The sequence below is a fragment of the Aquarana catesbeiana genome, linkage group LG08 (assembly GCF_042186555.1).
Source record: "Aquarana catesbeiana isolate 2022-GZ linkage group LG08, ASM4218655v1, whole genome shotgun sequence".
Classification (NCBI taxonomy): Eukaryota; Metazoa; Chordata; class Amphibia; order Anura; family Ranidae; genus Aquarana; species Aquarana catesbeiana.
The window spans coordinates 90626728-90643609 of NC_133331.1; the positions used below are offsets into that span (position 1 = coordinate 90626728).

Below are 16882 nucleotides of genomic sequence, written 5' to 3' on the forward strand. Positions count from 1 at the left end.
CACATAATTGTGAAGTGGAAGGAAAATGATTAATGGGTTTCAACATTTTTACAAATGTGGCGTGAATTTGTATTCAGCCCCCTTTACTCTGATACCCCTAACTAAAATCTAGTGTAACCAATTATTTTTGGAATTCCCCCAATTGGTAAATAGAGTCCACCTGTGTGTACAGCTGTTCTGTGAAGCCCTGAGAGGTTTGTTAGTGAACCTTAGTGCACAAACAGCATCATGAAGGCCAAGGAACACACCAGACATGTCAGTAATTAAGTTGTGGAGATGTTTAAAGCAGGCTTAGGTTATAAAAAAATATCCCAAACTTTGAACATCTCACGGAGCACTGCTCAATCCATCATCCAAAAATGGAGAGCTTGGCACAATTGCAAACCTACCAAGACCTGGCCATCCACCTAAACTGACAAGCCGGGCAAGGAGTGCATTCCACAAATCTGGCCTTTATGAAAGTGTAGTAATAAGAAAGCCGTTGTTGAAAGAAAGCCATAAGAATTTCTCATTTGCAGTTTGTATAGAAGCCATGTGGGGGAAACGGCAAACAATATGGAAGAAGGTGTTCTGGTCAGATGAGACCAAAATTGAACTTTTTGGCCTAAAAGTAAAACTTTGTGTGGCGGAAAACTAGCACTGCACCTCACACTGAACACACCGTGAAACTTGGTGGTGGCATCATCATGTGGGGATGCTTTTCTTCAGCAGGGACAGCCTGCTGTTCACAGAAGCGCTCCATTTAATCTGACAGCTCTTGAGCTATTTTGCATAGAAGAATGGGCAAAATGTTTTTATATTGGATTTGGTCTGTAAAGGAAGAATCACTCTTTTGAATCCCAAATTTAAAGTTGAACCTCCTGGTTGTAATGTTTTAATGTATGTATGCAGGTGCTTTCATATCTTTAAATAATTTCTTGGTATTACAGTGCACAGTCCTCCTTTGTAATCAGAATCCCCCTCACATCCTGTTCACAAGACCATTGGCCGCTATGTCTTCTATCCCACTAGTCTTGTACATTCCACACTGTGGGAAGTCTTCTGTAATTTGCACATTTATTTCTAAGTGGTGCTACACATTTTTATTTTTATAAAGTAGGCTTACCTGCAAATACAAGATAAAAAGCGGACTTTACTACCACTTTCCAGGTTTTCAGGTAAACGTGCATCAGCTGTAAAGGTTTTTCTGCAGATCTTGATATGTCAGCCAGTACTTTCTAAATGTATCGCTAAGTTGAAGGGTCTGATTTTGCTATAACCACCTAATCAAGCTCAGGGATGCTGGGGTGGCAACTTTTTTGTCATTAGGCCTTAGAGTATCATTGACATCCTTTTTCCAGTTCTGTATTGTGGGGGGGGGGGGGGGGTTAATGCCTGCATTTAGGCCTGGGCCACAACCTTCTGTGACAAAAAAGTGTCCTATATAAATGTGGCCAGGAATTTGTCTACATCTGCATCCATAAATAGGTGCAGTAGGCATAGTTTCGGGTCTAGGGCAACAGGAGAACCCATCTTATCGTGCAGGAAGTGGATAACCTGGAGTATATTTGGACAGTTCCATAGCAGGTGATAAAAAAATGCCGGGGGCTGAGGCACAAAAAGGGCATAATGGACTATGTGTTGGTTGAAAACGAGCTAACCTTTGTGGCGTCAGGTAAGTTCTCTGAATAATATATAATTTGTGTTACTCTATTCGACATTTTAGGAAATGCTGTTTTAACACCCTCCAGGATTTCCTCCCAATCTGAATCACTAAAAGCCACAACATCCTGTTCCTATGCGGATTTAGCCTTTTGAGTCAATGCTATGATACCAGGAAGTCTAATAATAGGGTAAAGAGTGGAAATGAGCTTAGAAGATTCCATGCCCAATATAATAATTATAATCTCCAGTGTGGCTTGTAAATCTGGTCCCTGGTCAGCTAAGTAAAGAATGGTGTCGTCTGCATATAAGACTAATTTTTCTAGAGTGGTACCTATTCGAAGGCCTGATATTTTTGGCTCTGCCCTGATGGCAATGGCCAGTGGTTCGGCCACCAGGGCTTATAGTAGGGGGGAAAGGGGGCAGCCCTGATGTGTGCCCCTTTCGAGGGGGAATTGATCAGATAGCCACCCATTAATGTACACCCAGGCTTTAGGTGATTGGTATAGGAGCTGTACCCATTTAATGACGTTGGGCCCGAATCCAAATCTATGAAGGCATTCCCATAGGTACCGCCATTCGACGGCCTTGGCTGTATCTAAAGCCACCATCACCCGAGTTTCAGAGTTTTCATGAGAGGCCTGAATGTTCATGAACAATCACCTGATGTTCATAGCAGTGTTTTTCCCCGCCATAAATCTGGTTTGGTCGGGGTGGATTAGTGAGAGTATGACTTTATTTAATCCGGAATCGAGAATTTTGGCCAGTATTTTAATGTCAACTTGTAACAAGAGATAGGGCGGTATGATTCAGGATAGTGTGGATCCTTACCTGGTTTAGGGAGAGCTATGATTTGAGTTTCCTGCACTGAGGATGGGAGTATTCCCTGATCAAAAATAAATTGGTTCAGGGCCTTCAGTTTGGGAATGAGTATTTCTGAAAAAGTAGTGTAAAATTCTAGACCTGTAATGTCACCGATAGTTATAGGCGCTTCTAGCATTGTGAGTTGTTCGGCATCAAGGTGGGGAAACTTTTTGAATTTGTCCGCGACTTGGGGAGGGGATCAGTGAGGGTAGTGCTATCTGAATCCAATAGGGAAACGACCACTGGCGCTTTATCCAAGTGGGCTAGGTACGCCAACAGTTTCCCTGATAGTTCTCCATGTTCAAAAACCCGCTTTTTTACAAAAGAATAAGCACTGTCTGGCCTACTCTGTATACAGCTGTGTGACGGTGCCACTTGTAGCTTAACTCTATCAAGATTTCAACGTCTCTTCTAGTTCTTGTAATTTGTCCGATGATAGCTGTAATATAAGCTTGGGTGAACGTTTGAGCCTATTTATTCATGTCGATATGATCCTACGCACGTGTATTTTAAATGAATGCCACACTATATTTTATGTAGAGGAGTCCTGATTATCATCAAAGAAAAACTGAATTTCCCTAGCTATAATATTGCGTTCAGGCAGTATAGACAGCCAATAGGGATTGAGTCTCCACATGGGAGTGGGGGACGACACTAGTAATAAAGCTGTCATCCAGCAAGGGGAGTGGTCAGACAAGGCTCTAGGAGCAAAGCCCGTCCCTGTCACTTTGGGTAGAAGTGCCTTGGAGACCAAATCTATTCGAGACATTGTGTTGTGGCTAGTAGAGTGACATGTTTATGCTCTAGTGGTAGGGTTTTGGTACCTCCAAACATGAATCAGTACGAATTAAAGTCAGTGTGCGGTACAACCTGGTATGCTGCGGTACAGTTCCAGGTGCCTCAGCCTGTACTGGACAATCCACAGCAGGGATCATGGTCATGTTAAAATTGCCCATCGACACAGCTGGGATCGTTGGGCACTGAGCCATAAAGGCTAGTCCCTCTGTAACTACTTCCGAGCTGTATGGAGGTAAAACATAAGCCAATATCAAAAAGGGGATCCCACCCAGTGTAGCATGTAGGAACAGATATATGCCCTGCCGGTCCGGCAGCAAGGAAATACGCTCAAAAGGAGTAGATTTAGCAATGAGGATAGAGACCCCTCTAGACAGATTTGTGTATGTACTATGATAGGCTAGATAGGATAGAAATTTAACAGAGGTCATTGGAGATATGGGCACTATGTGAAAGGATATTTTCCCAATGGGACCAGCAGGGCTACAGATAGAAACCTTTAACAGTATGCATTGTACCAAGCAATATATAATGTACCAACATAAATCCTTATGTGCAATCCAATAATGGAACATGAAATGGGAAAAAACAAATCAACCAGTAGCTCAATTGTGTTGATCGTGCGTTCCCTAGCCCTCCCAGCTCTTCACCCCCCCCACAACCTGGTGAGAGCATACAATCCCCAAAATCAAACAGGTGAGCGGTCATCCAGCAGGCAGAGCTGGCTGGAGGTACATGACTTAAGATACCTGAACGTGAATCAAAAGTTACTAACGGGAACTGAACTCTAATCCCCATTATAGGGAAAAAGAAAAAAAGCATTGGGGGCGACTTTTCACTGCACAGCGCGTGGTAAGGTAATGGGAGGTCAGTCCCCCACAAAATTCCCTCCGTGGGGACCACTTGCATCAAAACAGGGTAGTGTAGTAGAAATTGCCTGTCATCAGGGTCTTCTCTAGACACATCAGGTGTCTAGAGAAGACCCTGATGAGGGAACGGAAGCACCAGGAGTGTGCAAGTTTATTATCCAGCTGGGTAAACCTATGGAGGGATTTGAGTCAATGGCCGTTCGAGGTGCAGATCCCCCCTGTGTCGGGCTCCAACACAGGAAAGAAAAACGGTAGGTGATAATACAAGCCATACTTAGAGGCACCAGAACAATCGGGCAGATAAGCAGGGCATCCACATTGGTCCAGCCATGCAGAGGCCATGGCTGGGTCCTCGAAGAATTGTACCTATCCTCTTCCACCCGCAGCCTGTCGGGGAACAGCATGGCGTACTTGAGGTGCTGGGTGTGCATGCAGCGTTTGACATCTTGAAACTGGGATCTCCATCTCTGTACCATTATTAGAAAAATCCTTGGCAGTATCGGCCGCGTGGTGTTCAGAGCAGGGCAGGTGTCTTGCCGGCGGTATTTCGCTAGCTGATTAGCAATCTCCGTGTTTCTCTTGGGTGGAGACATTTTCTGTCCGAATCCCGGGACCCAGAGGAGGCTAAGCAGGGAAATATATCCACGATTTTAGCGATCAGGATAGTATAGTTAGCAAGCGGAGCTCTCACAATCTACGACCTACTCCATCGCTCTCCAGGCCACGCCCCCGCCCTTTGCTTGCTTTTACCTGGCCCTTGGGGCCATAATTCCCCCCTCAAGGACACCAATGATGGGGCACAATTTTTCCCACTGACACCAACAATGGGGCCCAATGACACCCAATGATGGGGCACTGTTCCTCCCAATGAGACCAACAACTGGGCCCAATGACACCCAATGCTGGGGCACTATTCCTCCCAATGACACCATTGACAGGGCACAATCTCTCCCAATGACACAAACAATTGGGTCTAATGACACCAATGATGGGGCACAATTCCTTCCACTTACACCAATGATGGGGCACAATTTCTCCCAGTGACACCAACAATATGGCCCAATGATGAGGCACTATTCCTCCCAATGAGACCAACAACTGGGCCCAATGACACCCAATGCTGGGGCACTATTCCTCCCAATGACACCATTGACAGGGCACAATCTCTCCCAATGACACGAACAATTGGGTCTAATGACACCAATGATGGGGCACAATTCCTTCCACTTACACCAATGATGGGGCACAATTTCTCCCAATGATACCAACAATATGGCCCAATGACAACCAATGATGAGGCACTATTCCTCCCAATCAAACCAACAATGGGGCCCAATGACACTCAGTGATGAGGCACTATTCCTCTCAATGAGACCAACAATGGGGCCCATTGACACCCAATGATGGGACACTGTTCCTCCCAATGAGACCAACAATGGGGCCCAGTGACACCCAATGATGAGGCACTATTCCTCCCAATGAGACCAACAACTGAGCCTAATGATAGGTCAATACTTCTCCCAATGAGATCGACAGTGGGGCCCAATGAGACCCATTGATGGGGTACTATTCCTCCCAATGACACCATCGACAGGGCACAATTTCTCCCAATGGCACACACAATTGGGCCCAATGACACCAATGATGGGGTACAACACTTCCCAGTGACACCAAGAATGTGGCATAATCCCCCCCCCATTGACACCAAAGATGAGGCACAATTACTTCCACTGAAACAAATGATAGGACATTTTTTCCCCCACTGATGTTGAGACTTTTTATACTCTGAATGGCCACAGTGTGGCCCCCTTAAAGTCTTAAGGACAGTAAACTGGCCCTTTTGTTAAAGTTTGGAGACGCCTGCAATAGAGCATGCTGACACCTGGCGATCTTCCAGCAGCTCGCCAGGCAGTGTGCGGTAGTTTTTTTTTTTGTTTTTTTTGTTTTTTTGTTTTTTTTTGTTTTTTTGTTTTTTTAATACCTCTTCTCATCCCGTTTTTTTTCTGCCACACTTCTGAATGTCACTCACTTCAAGGGAAAGCACCTTTCTAAGATGTTGGTGGTTTTTCCTTTTAAACAAATGACCTTGACTGCGTAAATGAAAAGGAGCAGGAGAGAGGAGCTTTTAAAAAGTGCATCTGACACATTAAAACACTTAGCTGTACACAATGTATTTTGTAAATAACTCCTATTAGGATGCTCAGTCTTACATGTCTGGCACTCTAATTTTCTTTGTTCTGGAAAATATCCCCTTTGAACCTGTTAAACCTTTTAATGTACTTAAATGTTTCCATCACATGCCCCTCTTTTACTCCCTTCTAAGCTGTGTATATTAAGTCACCTGAGTCTCTCTTGGAAAGCTTTGTACTTCATACCCACTGATATATACTATGCTGTTTACAAAAGAATAGCAATAGCAGAGCTGGGTTCATATTCAATTCAGAAAGGTCAAATATCCTGTAGTGATCTTCCCTGAGTGACATATTACTTTCCAGGTTGACTACCAAAGCAGTTAAGCCTTTTCTGCTTTTTCTGACTATTTATAGACATTTGATAGGGAATCAGTTAGGGTTAAAAAATATATGCTGACGTTCCCACTGCACCCTTATTCATGTTTTGGTATTTAGTGTGTTGCTGACGATTGCTTCAGTAAGGTAAAGTTGGCCAATTTGAGCTAATTTCTTCATTAAAACCCCCAATGTGGGCTTCAATAGTGCTGAACACTGCAGCTACTGTACAGAAAAACCCAGGACTGCTGGGATTAGTCCAGTAAACAAGTCCCCAGTATTGGCGTCGTTCTTTAAAAAATATTTTTTTACATCAAATTTATTTCACCTCCATGCGAATGTGTTCTTATAATGTTGGCTTTTAAGTAGAAAAAAGGTAAGTACTAAGAAAGGGAAAATTTGCTAGCAGGTAGGCTCTCCTGCAATAAATACTTTTTAAATCCAGAACTATCATTGCATTTCATGCTTTTTTGGGTCATGAATTAGAACATAATAAGGCCAGAGACAGGCGGGCCACTAATATTTTCAGTAGAATGTCTGTCAGCAAAGTCGTCCCAGGTTTCTTTTGAAACGAATATTATAAACTCAATTATAGATGGCAAAGCTGATGTATCTTTGATTGATCCGACAGTGCCTCTGCAAACATCCCACGCAATCCCACATTGCTAAGTATTTCCCTTGCAAACAACCCATTCCCATTCCAAAGTGCTAAGCAGTGTCTCGGCAAGCAACTTATTCCCATCCCATGGTGCTAAGTAACCCACCCTTATCCCTATGTCAAGTAGTTCCCCAGCAAACAGCCCATTCCTGACCCACAGTGCTAAGCAGTGCCTCAGCAAACAACCCATTCCCATCCCTCAGTGTTGAGCAGTGCCTCCTGTAACAACCCCTTTCCACAGTGCTAATCAGTGCCTTGGCAAACAACCCACCTCTATTCCACAGTGCTAAGCAGTGCCTCAAGCAAACCATTCCCATCCCACAGTGCTAAGCAGTGCCTCGGCAAAGAACCCATCCCCTTCCCACAGCGCCAAGAATTGCCTTGGAAAACAATCCACCCCTCTCCCACATTGCTAAGTAGTTCCCTGCCAAACAACCCATTCCCATCCCACAGTGCTAAGCGATGTCATGGCAAACAACCCATTCCCATTCTACAGTGCTAAGCAGTGCCTCGGCAAGCTATTCTCCCCTAACCCACAGCACTAAGCAGTGCCCCAGCAAACAACCCATCCCCATCCATTGGTGTTAAGCAGTGCCTCCTGTAACAACCCTATCCCCATCCCACAGCGCTAATCAGTGCCCCGGCAAACAACCCACCCCCATCCCACAGTGCTAAGCAGTGCCTCAAGCAAACAATCCATTCCTATTCCACAATGCTAAACAGTCCCTTGGCAAAGAACCCATCCCCATCCCACAATGCCAAGCATTGCCTTTGGAAACAACCCATCCCTATCCCACATTGCTAGGTAGTTCCCCAGCAAACAATCCATTCCCATCCCACAGTCCTAAGCAGTGTCATGGCAAACAACTCATTCCCATCCCACAGTGCTAAGCAGTGTCATGGCAAACAACCCATTCCTATCCCACAGTGCTAAGTAGTGTCATGGCAAACAACCCATTCCCATCCTACAGCGGGAAGCAGTGCCTCGGCAAATAGCCCACCCCACAGCACTATTTGCTGCCACCTGAATTAGAAGTTCTATAAAAACAAACTTATCCTCCCCTTGCCTTTGCTAGGTAGATGAATCCTCACTGAGGGAAACAAACTTGTGCATTATTTGTTTCATTGATAGACACTCGGCGCTAACCTCATCCTATGCTTCTGAGTCAGAAAATATTTTCTAGTAATGTGATTCTGTCTTTGTTATGGATATATTTGTATTCATATAATAAAAACAAGGAGTAATCTGAAATATCTTCCTAAAAATTCTTGCAGCATGGTTGTTGTATTTTTAAGCACTCCTTAGTTTGGCTTCAAATCTATCAAGTCCTCTTTTGCAACTCTTTTTGCCCCCAGTACTTTAATTTTATTTTTCTGAGGCTTTGCTCATTCAGCTGCTTTGGATCAGGAGCAAACCCGACTGCCTTGAATGATATCCACATTGTAGGTTATGGTAGTAACCCAAGACTCTTTGGCACATATTGTGATTTTGTTACATGGTACTGTTTCAATATACACGCCTTTTTGAGAGTTTTTATTATGACTCCTGACTGTGTAGATAACTTGCAATATTATAAAATGATACAAGTATTCACACCCTAAAATTCCACAGCTTGCTCTCTGCCCTGGGAAGCCAAGTTTTACAATTCTCTCACAGGGGATATTGTAGCATTACTCGGATGTGGATGGTACAGCCAACTGCGCTTGAATATTGCATTGCACTGTGTGAAGAGCCTGGGTAAGGCAGAAAACCGAACATGCAACAACCATCAGCAACCTGTATGGTTTTGTAGATGTGATGTGTTCTCCCAGTCTAAAATAAGCAGAAATATGAAGTGTTCCATTTATAATATCCATATCCTGTTCAGTGTTCTCTGTAATTAGGAATTTTAAAGGACACGTCACTGGCCCCACATGGGAATCGTGTCTTAAAGTAGTAGAGTTCCCACTTTCAGTGGCTTTCCAGAATGGATCTAAATACTGCCCAGAGGTAAGGAGGCTGTTTGTACACCATGCTATGGTTGCTTAAACATTTTTTAGTGTTATCTTACCCACCTACCTTCCTTGATTCCTTGGTCTAGAACAGCCTTTCTCAACCTTTTTATCACCGAGAAACCCTTGAAATAACTTTCCTGTCTCAGGGAATCCCTGCTAAAAATGACTATATCTACAACTCATGATACATTAGTTTGATGGTCAGTGGAAAGGATGCTCCTTAGACTTGTGGTCTTTGGGAAGAATTACCTCCTTTAGTGATGGCTAAAAAGACCAATGATGTGAGTGGGAACTTATCTGAGAGGCAGAAACTGATCATTGATCAGGGAACCCCTAGCAATCTCTGAAGGAACCCTAGTTAAGAATCCCTGGTCTAGAAGAATCACAGTGGCTTAAAAGAAGAGTCATCAGTTGGGGATTACTTTCTGATGGGCTAACAAGATACGTAGTCAGGTTGAAAAAAGACACAAGTCCATCCAGTTCAACCTTAGTATCCAGTTCAACCTTAAGATATTAACACTCTAGCAAAGGGGACATTCATTGCCAATGGCACTGTAAAATCCTATATTCACAAGAATGAGGTTTCCTGATCCTGCCCATTTTAAACACGTTTGTTGGGTTTGTGTTCAACAGGAGAACAGTTGGGCAATTATTCTCATGTAAATGGTTGATCAGCTGATTGTAATTGTTTTCTAATAAACTATTACTGGAAGAGTCTACGCAAAAAGTATTGCCCCACAGCCATTCACTATCTGATATTTAGCCAGTCATTACCATTTTTTTAGGTAGCTCCCACCATTGTTTCATTCACTTGTATGTTGTCTTAATAATTTTTCTATACAGCCTTTCTTTTTAACAACCTCTTAAGCCTGGTACACGCTTTAAGTTCTTTGTGGGCAACCCAGTAGTCTCAGGAGGAGCTCACTGTACTAACTATGCAATGTTGATACAATGATCTCCTTGCTGAGCTATTGTGTTCTGACAGGAGGACTGTCCCCCTGACAGAACACACCGGTCAGTGCTCACAGCCATTGGCTGCTGGTGCTGATCAGATGTCTTCCAGCATTCCCGTTCTGATGTACACATGGGCCGAATGTCAGGCGGTTTCTGTTGAACTGGGCGGTATTGACCCGTGCATACCAGGCTTAAAGTGTTACCCTGCAACAGTAAAATCAGTCTGTTTATTCGGTAACGCATGCTTGTTATACTCGCTGTGGAAGCTAATGTGTAAAAAGGCTGTTTGATCCTGTCTTCTCTGATCCTCCCCTTCTTCCACTGTCCCCAATCCATCTCCTGATAAGACAGAGCCTTGGGGGGACTCTGCACCTGCTCAGGTTGGTGTGTATTGCTAAAGCGTTATTCTTTTTTTCCTTGGCCCTGTGCTGATCACATGCACCCTCCTATCAGCACTGTCCAGACAGAAGGTCGGGGGTCATTCAGCCTCATAGGACAGTCAGAGTAGAATGAAAACTACTCCTACAAGCTTTAAAGGAGAAGTGCAGCCTGAGCTTTTTAGGCTAGACTTCTGCTATGGGTCACAGGAGTGCAATTCGTTTTGCACTCCTTTAACCTGTTTTCAGTGGAGAGCGGGCTGACGTCACTGGAATCAGTCCAGGCAGCGCATCATCCCAACTTAGGAAGTCTGGATCTGCCAGGTTCCTGGACTGATGGCAGTCTCAGTCTCATAGCGAGCCACTGAGACGGCCGCTCCCCGCCCCTCCGTGCTCCAATGAGCGTGGAGGAGCAGAGCAGAAGAGATGCTGACTGACAGTCAGCGGCTCTCCGCACGGGGAGGGGAGAGACCCAATCCATTGGTGATGGGTGGCTCTGTTCTCAGTGCAGAGACGCCAGAGGACAGATGCAGCATCGGTCTAATGCTGCATCCACCTAGGTAAGTATGAATAGGCAAAAAAACAAACAAACCCATACTTCTCTTTTAACCAGACACTGATAGAAGTCACAAGACTACTATATACTGCTGATGAGAAAAAGTAATTAGCTGTTTATATTTACTAGAATAATTTCATTTCCATATTGTGTGTACTGTGGGATACCAGATATTGTGAATATAGGATCCTGGGTTTAGTAACACTTTAATGCTGATTTCACATCTTTCCATGTCGGCTTTTTTAAAATTTTGGTGCATTTTTTCATGTCTGCAGTGCATTTACAATTTTCACTATTTATTTGGGCATCACAGCACATAGATTCACAGAAAATGGGACATGGCTCATTTTTATGAACTCAGTGAACATTCTGATTAGATTTAATGTATTTTTTATGACACCTGCTTTTTTTATGCATTCCAAACTGCACATAATGCAAGGGTGTGAACCAGGCCTTAAAGTTTCATTATAGATATTTGTGGTCTTCGCTATTGAATCAATAATTAAACTTGATCTCCCCTCAATAGAAAATCTTGGTCCTCAGCTGGTATGTAAAGTATGTCTATCTGCATTTAAATTAGTGGCTCCAAGACAATCAGATTATATAGCAGTTACTTTGGTGAGAATATAACTGGAGTGAAATGGAAACTTCATTTTAAGTCTAATATTAGACCCTGCTTTGGAAAATTCCTTTTAAATGATCACAAGCTGAGAATAGCTAAAGAATTTCAACTTTCAGCAAAGAGCATTCACCAGGAATTTTTAACCACTTACGACAGACCCTGAGAAAATGATATTTATTGTGCTGCTTTATTGTTTATGTCAGCTGGAAAGCAAGCTCTTCATTCTTGGATTTATTTTATGCTTGCACTAAATTAGCCTGGCAAAGTATTATTTTTGTCTGGTTTGTGGACAAATTTATTATTTCTGTCCTCCGCTCGACAAAAAAACAAAATTTCTGCTATTTTGGTTCCATGCCATACATGGCACTAGTTTTCAGATGGGACTCCGGGCTTTCAGTTCTTGGCATGGTGCTGCAAAGATCCGTAAGCTTGATGGGATCTTTCCTGTAATGCTGTGATGGTGTTCAAAGTTCTTAAATTGTTCTGATAAATTTAGCAAGCTTTACAACTTTACCGCTTGCTGGTAATTACCTTGGATTAGACTGCACTTCTGAGCAGCAGAAAGTCTCAGGTAACCAAGGAGATATTGGAATGAGGCATACATGCCTCCCTTTATCCCAAGCCACTTCTGAATTTGTAAAAAAAAAAAAAAACGGCTGCCACTAAGAATGAGCTTGATCAGTAAAACTAGGTGTATCCATAGTAATTCACCCTTTTTTTAATTAATATCACCATTTTTACTTGAATCTATAAGCAAGCAAACAAGCAGTGCAATTACAGTTAAGCACCACACTAGAATCTACTTAAAGGTTGTACAAACGAAACAACCCCCCTTCCCAAAAAAAAAAAATGTAAAAAGCTTTTGTATTTGTGGTGTTTACACCAGTTGCCACCTAGCTTAAATGTCCCAGAATTTTGGAGATGGTCTGGAATAGTTCAGGATTTAATCGTAGAAACATTTGTCCTTAAAGGCGAAGTACAGCCAAACCGGCTTTGCCTGTGGATCACAGGAGTGCAGTTCGCTCTTCACTCTTGTGACCCGGTTTCAGCCAACAGTGGGCTTAAGCCTGGAGGCCGCTTTCATCTTCACCCGTCTTGCTTCCGGGTTCGTGGACTCTGGCTCTATGACTGGCCGAAACCGCGATGATGTCACGCCCATGCGGGCGGGAGCCGCCGTTAACGGCACAGGGCTCTGAAGGAATGGCATGGACGGCCGTTCCTTCAGAGCGCAATGCGCCAGTGATGTCACTGGCTGCATGTGCACTAAATATCTCCTAAACGGTGCACATTTTAGGATACATTTATACTACCTATAGGTAAGTCTTATAGGCTTACCTATAGGTAAAATTTAATGTTGAAAGCTTACTTCCACTTTTAAAAAAAAAAAAATCCAGGCGTAGTATATTTTTACATAGTTACATTGCTCAAGCTTGGACCAATATAACTATATGTATATACCATACCTGGCTGATGCCCCTGGAAGCTGGAAATCACTACTTCAGCACCGCTACTTCAGTAATCTACGCTTGCTTCTGAGTCCCGTAATGAGAGGCTGGCTTGATGTGCTGTGAACACAGGGAGTCTGCTGCTCAGCATGGGCGCCATTCAGAGAATGCTTTGCCATGCCTGGATGTAGTCTTCAATAATATACTGTAAATGGAATGCTTGATTTTGTTTTTTCTGCCAACTGGTGGTCTTCTCACAAATGTCAAGATGTTTTAAGTAAAGCCTCTGCTCTAGGGATGACCACCTCCTCTGATTTAGTAAATCAAAACTATTGTATTTAAGACTTTTTCAGTGCATTTAACACTTGCTGGCTATTCAGGCATGGAAGCTCTTCAGAGAAGCATAGGATCTAATTTAATTTAAGTTGGTACTAAACCCAAAAGCAAACATTTATTGTATTGCAGATTGCCAATTCTTAGATGTGATGGCTGAATTCATTTTCTTTTTTAAGCTTGCTTTCTTCTATTTTTATCTAGTAAACTGGCCAGTAAAGTCTGTTGTTTTTCAGAAGAACAAGCTCTCCACCGGACAGTATCAGTTAGAGATGAGAAAAACCATTTAATGTTAGCAGGGGTGCTTACAATGATCAGCTTTTATTTATTCATGTAAAACCTTTATCACAAAAGGAAAAAAAAAATTTGCTGTAACTACATGTAAAGTGTGAGCTGGAGTTTGTTAGTGTATGCAAATCTGCTAGTACATAAAATAGCCCCCTCTTCCCAGACTATGCTGCTGTCCAAAAGTGCCTCCTCATCCAGAGTGGCACTCTAATACAAGAGGTGTTTTACTGCCAAGATCAGGTGAAAACAGAGGGGGAAAAGCCTAAGAAAAGAAACCTGATCCAACCACCCTGTTTTTTTGACTAGTAAGCTGAAGTATATTTTATATTTTTGAATTTTGGGTTTATTACCACTTTAAAGCCTAAGTTAACCAAAAACGCAAAGAAAAACCATGACAATGTGTTTGACCCAGCGTGTCTCATGGTATCTTTCCCATCTTCCTGCAGGTAAATCTCACTTGGCGATTGTACAGAGGGTGAACAATGAAGGAGAAGGGGACCCGTTTTATGAGGTGCTTGGAATAGTTACCCTGGAAGATGTTATTGAAGAAATTATCAAATCTGAAATCCTAGATGAGACCGATTTATACAGTGAGTTGAAATTGGGGAAATTGGATTGACACTACATTTATTTTTTTAGTGTAGGAGTTTCTATATATTTTGTTTGTATAACCAGCAAGTGGTGCCCTATGCTTTGTACTATACCAGACCCAATAGTATTAATATTTACTGATCCACTGACTTGGAGATAAGTTCAGACTTCTTTTTCCCACACACTAGTTTTTGGTCTGTTCTTCTGAAATGGCCTCCATATTTCTCTTAAGACTCATTTGCATTTAGACCAAGGGGTCAATTTCTAAGGATTGGCCTCTTCCTTTATATTTTATTATACAGTGGTTATAGAAAAGAATCGCCCCCGTTTAAAATAATCACATTTTATTGTTTTGTAGCCTGAAATGAAGACAGGCAGTTTTTGTTTTATCCAGCTGTATTTACTTTACGTGCAACTTATAACATCCAAGTGAAAGATATAACATCAACATGTCAGAAAAAAATAAAAAGTTTGAATTACAGAGTTGGAGAAAGGATCACCCCCTTTTATTAGTATTTTGTTGAGCCACCCTTTGCTTTCATTACGACCTTTAGTCTGTTAGGATATGTCTCTGCTAACTTTGTGCATCTAGACTTTGCAATATTTGCCCATTCTTCTTTCAAAAACTGCTTCAAGTTCCCTTAAAATTGATGGTGATCGTTTGTGGACTGCAATCTTCAAGTCATTCCACAGATTTTCAATGGGGTTTAAGTCTGGGCTCTGACTAAGCCATGCAAGGACATTCACCTTTCTCTTCTTCAACCACTGTGTGGTAATTTTTTCTGTGTGCTTTGGGTCATTGTCATGTTGGAAGGTAAACCTTCCATTGACAACTTTCTGGCAGAGGGCAGCAGATTTTCCTCAAGAATTTGTTGATATTTTTCCCCATCTATTTTCCCTTCTGTACTGACCAGTGCTCCAGTCCTGCTGGAGAGAAATTGGATTTCCGCCAGACACAAAGGCACAGGGATGAACGTGACCCCCAGCAGAAGCACTATGGCAGCAAAGGCATCCAGTGCGTCCCTGCATCCAAACTGTCTTTGACATGTGTCGGGAAATCTCGTTTGTCCTTGATGTGCATTACTCTTCCATGTGCACCTTGCTACCAAGGCCAGTTATAGGTTAGGGTGGTGGCCACTTTTTGTACAGTTGGTTGATTTGGGTGCAGGGATGCACTGGATGCCTTAGCTACCATTGTACTTTTTCTGGGCTTTATGTGCATCCCTGTGCCTTTAAGGAGGGCTCCCTCCAGGCATACTGCCCTTAATGTATCCATTCTTATATGTGCTCCTACCATGGAAATTTAGAGTAAGGACCGCAGTATATACAGAGGTCCCTTGGCATGGGCACTGTGTCTTATGCATATATTTGTAAATGCGTGCAAACGAAACCCTGTTTTTAGTGTAAATTGTTGGGGTCAACAATTTGGTTGTTTTGCATGCTGGCTGGTAAGTGTGTTGGGAAATCTCTTTTGTTTTGTAATGTGCTGTTGTGCCTTGATATAATCGGGGAATTCTTATAGGTTATCATAGCCTTTAGAATGTCATTAGAGCATAGCACTAAAGGTGACTGTGACAGGTACATGAATCTGTCTGTGTCTGCACTGAGGTCCGAGTGTCCACACTGGACACCCCTTCCCCAGTGAACTTCTACCCTCCTTCCTTCCCTGGCCACTGGACCCATCACACTGACAGGCACATGGCCAAGAAGTGTTGTACTGTGGTTGGCGGATCCTGATGGAGAACTGAAGGACTAGTCCCTCATCAGGTCAGCTTTAATTTTCATTAAAAGGGCACAGCAGTGGGCAGATCCATAGCCACTGAGTCTTAACTCTCAGTTCCCCATCAGCCCTCTCCCACACAGTGACAAGTCATTTCCCAAATATGGGCCTTGCCATACTTGGATAATGACATGACCAAGGCATTTCCTTAATTTTCAGGGATTTCCTCTCACTTCCTGTTGTGGCTATGGGACAGGAAGTGAAGGTACATCTCCCCAATAGGACACAGCTGGCAAAAAAAACCTGACATGGATTATAACCCTCCCTTACTCTATCCTAAAAAAAGTCTTGCCTATAGTTCCACTTTAAAGGAACTACTGCCAGAAATCTGGGCACCATTAAAAACAATGTGATTTCCATTGTCAAGTCGCATCTGAAATTGCAGTAGTGTGAATAGAGCCTAAACAATGCATCTAAAACAGCTATACTTCCGCAAGAAGTCACAACAGTACACACCCACTATATGCAGTGGGGCAATATGACTCGCATTTTCTTGGTATTTCCCAGAGTCCCAGTCTGACCCTGCATGCACCCATTTATAGTGTGTGTTATTCATGCAGGTCATGTTTCAAGATTACGGTGAATAATGAATTGCACTAATAGAAGA

At 42.9% G+C, this 16882-nt stretch overlaps 1 protein-coding gene across 3 annotated transcripts in view; it reads left to right on the forward strand.

Annotated features, from left to right (window-relative positions):
* CNNM2 (cyclin and CBS domain divalent metal cation transport mediator 2) overlaps positions 1–16882 on the forward strand; it is a 222134-nt gene that overhangs the window by 161387 nt on the left and 43865 nt on the right. For 2 of the 3 annotated variants that reach the window (XM_073596127.1, XM_073596128.1), the window contains exon 2: positions 14351–14494. The exons of the other annotated variant lie outside the window; for it this stretch is intronic. In XM_073596127.1, coding sequence (XP_073452228.1) covers positions 14351–14494 — 144 coding nt within the window. The remainder of the gene's footprint in view (positions 1–14350; positions 14495–16882) is intronic. 3 annotated transcript variants of the gene reach the window in all.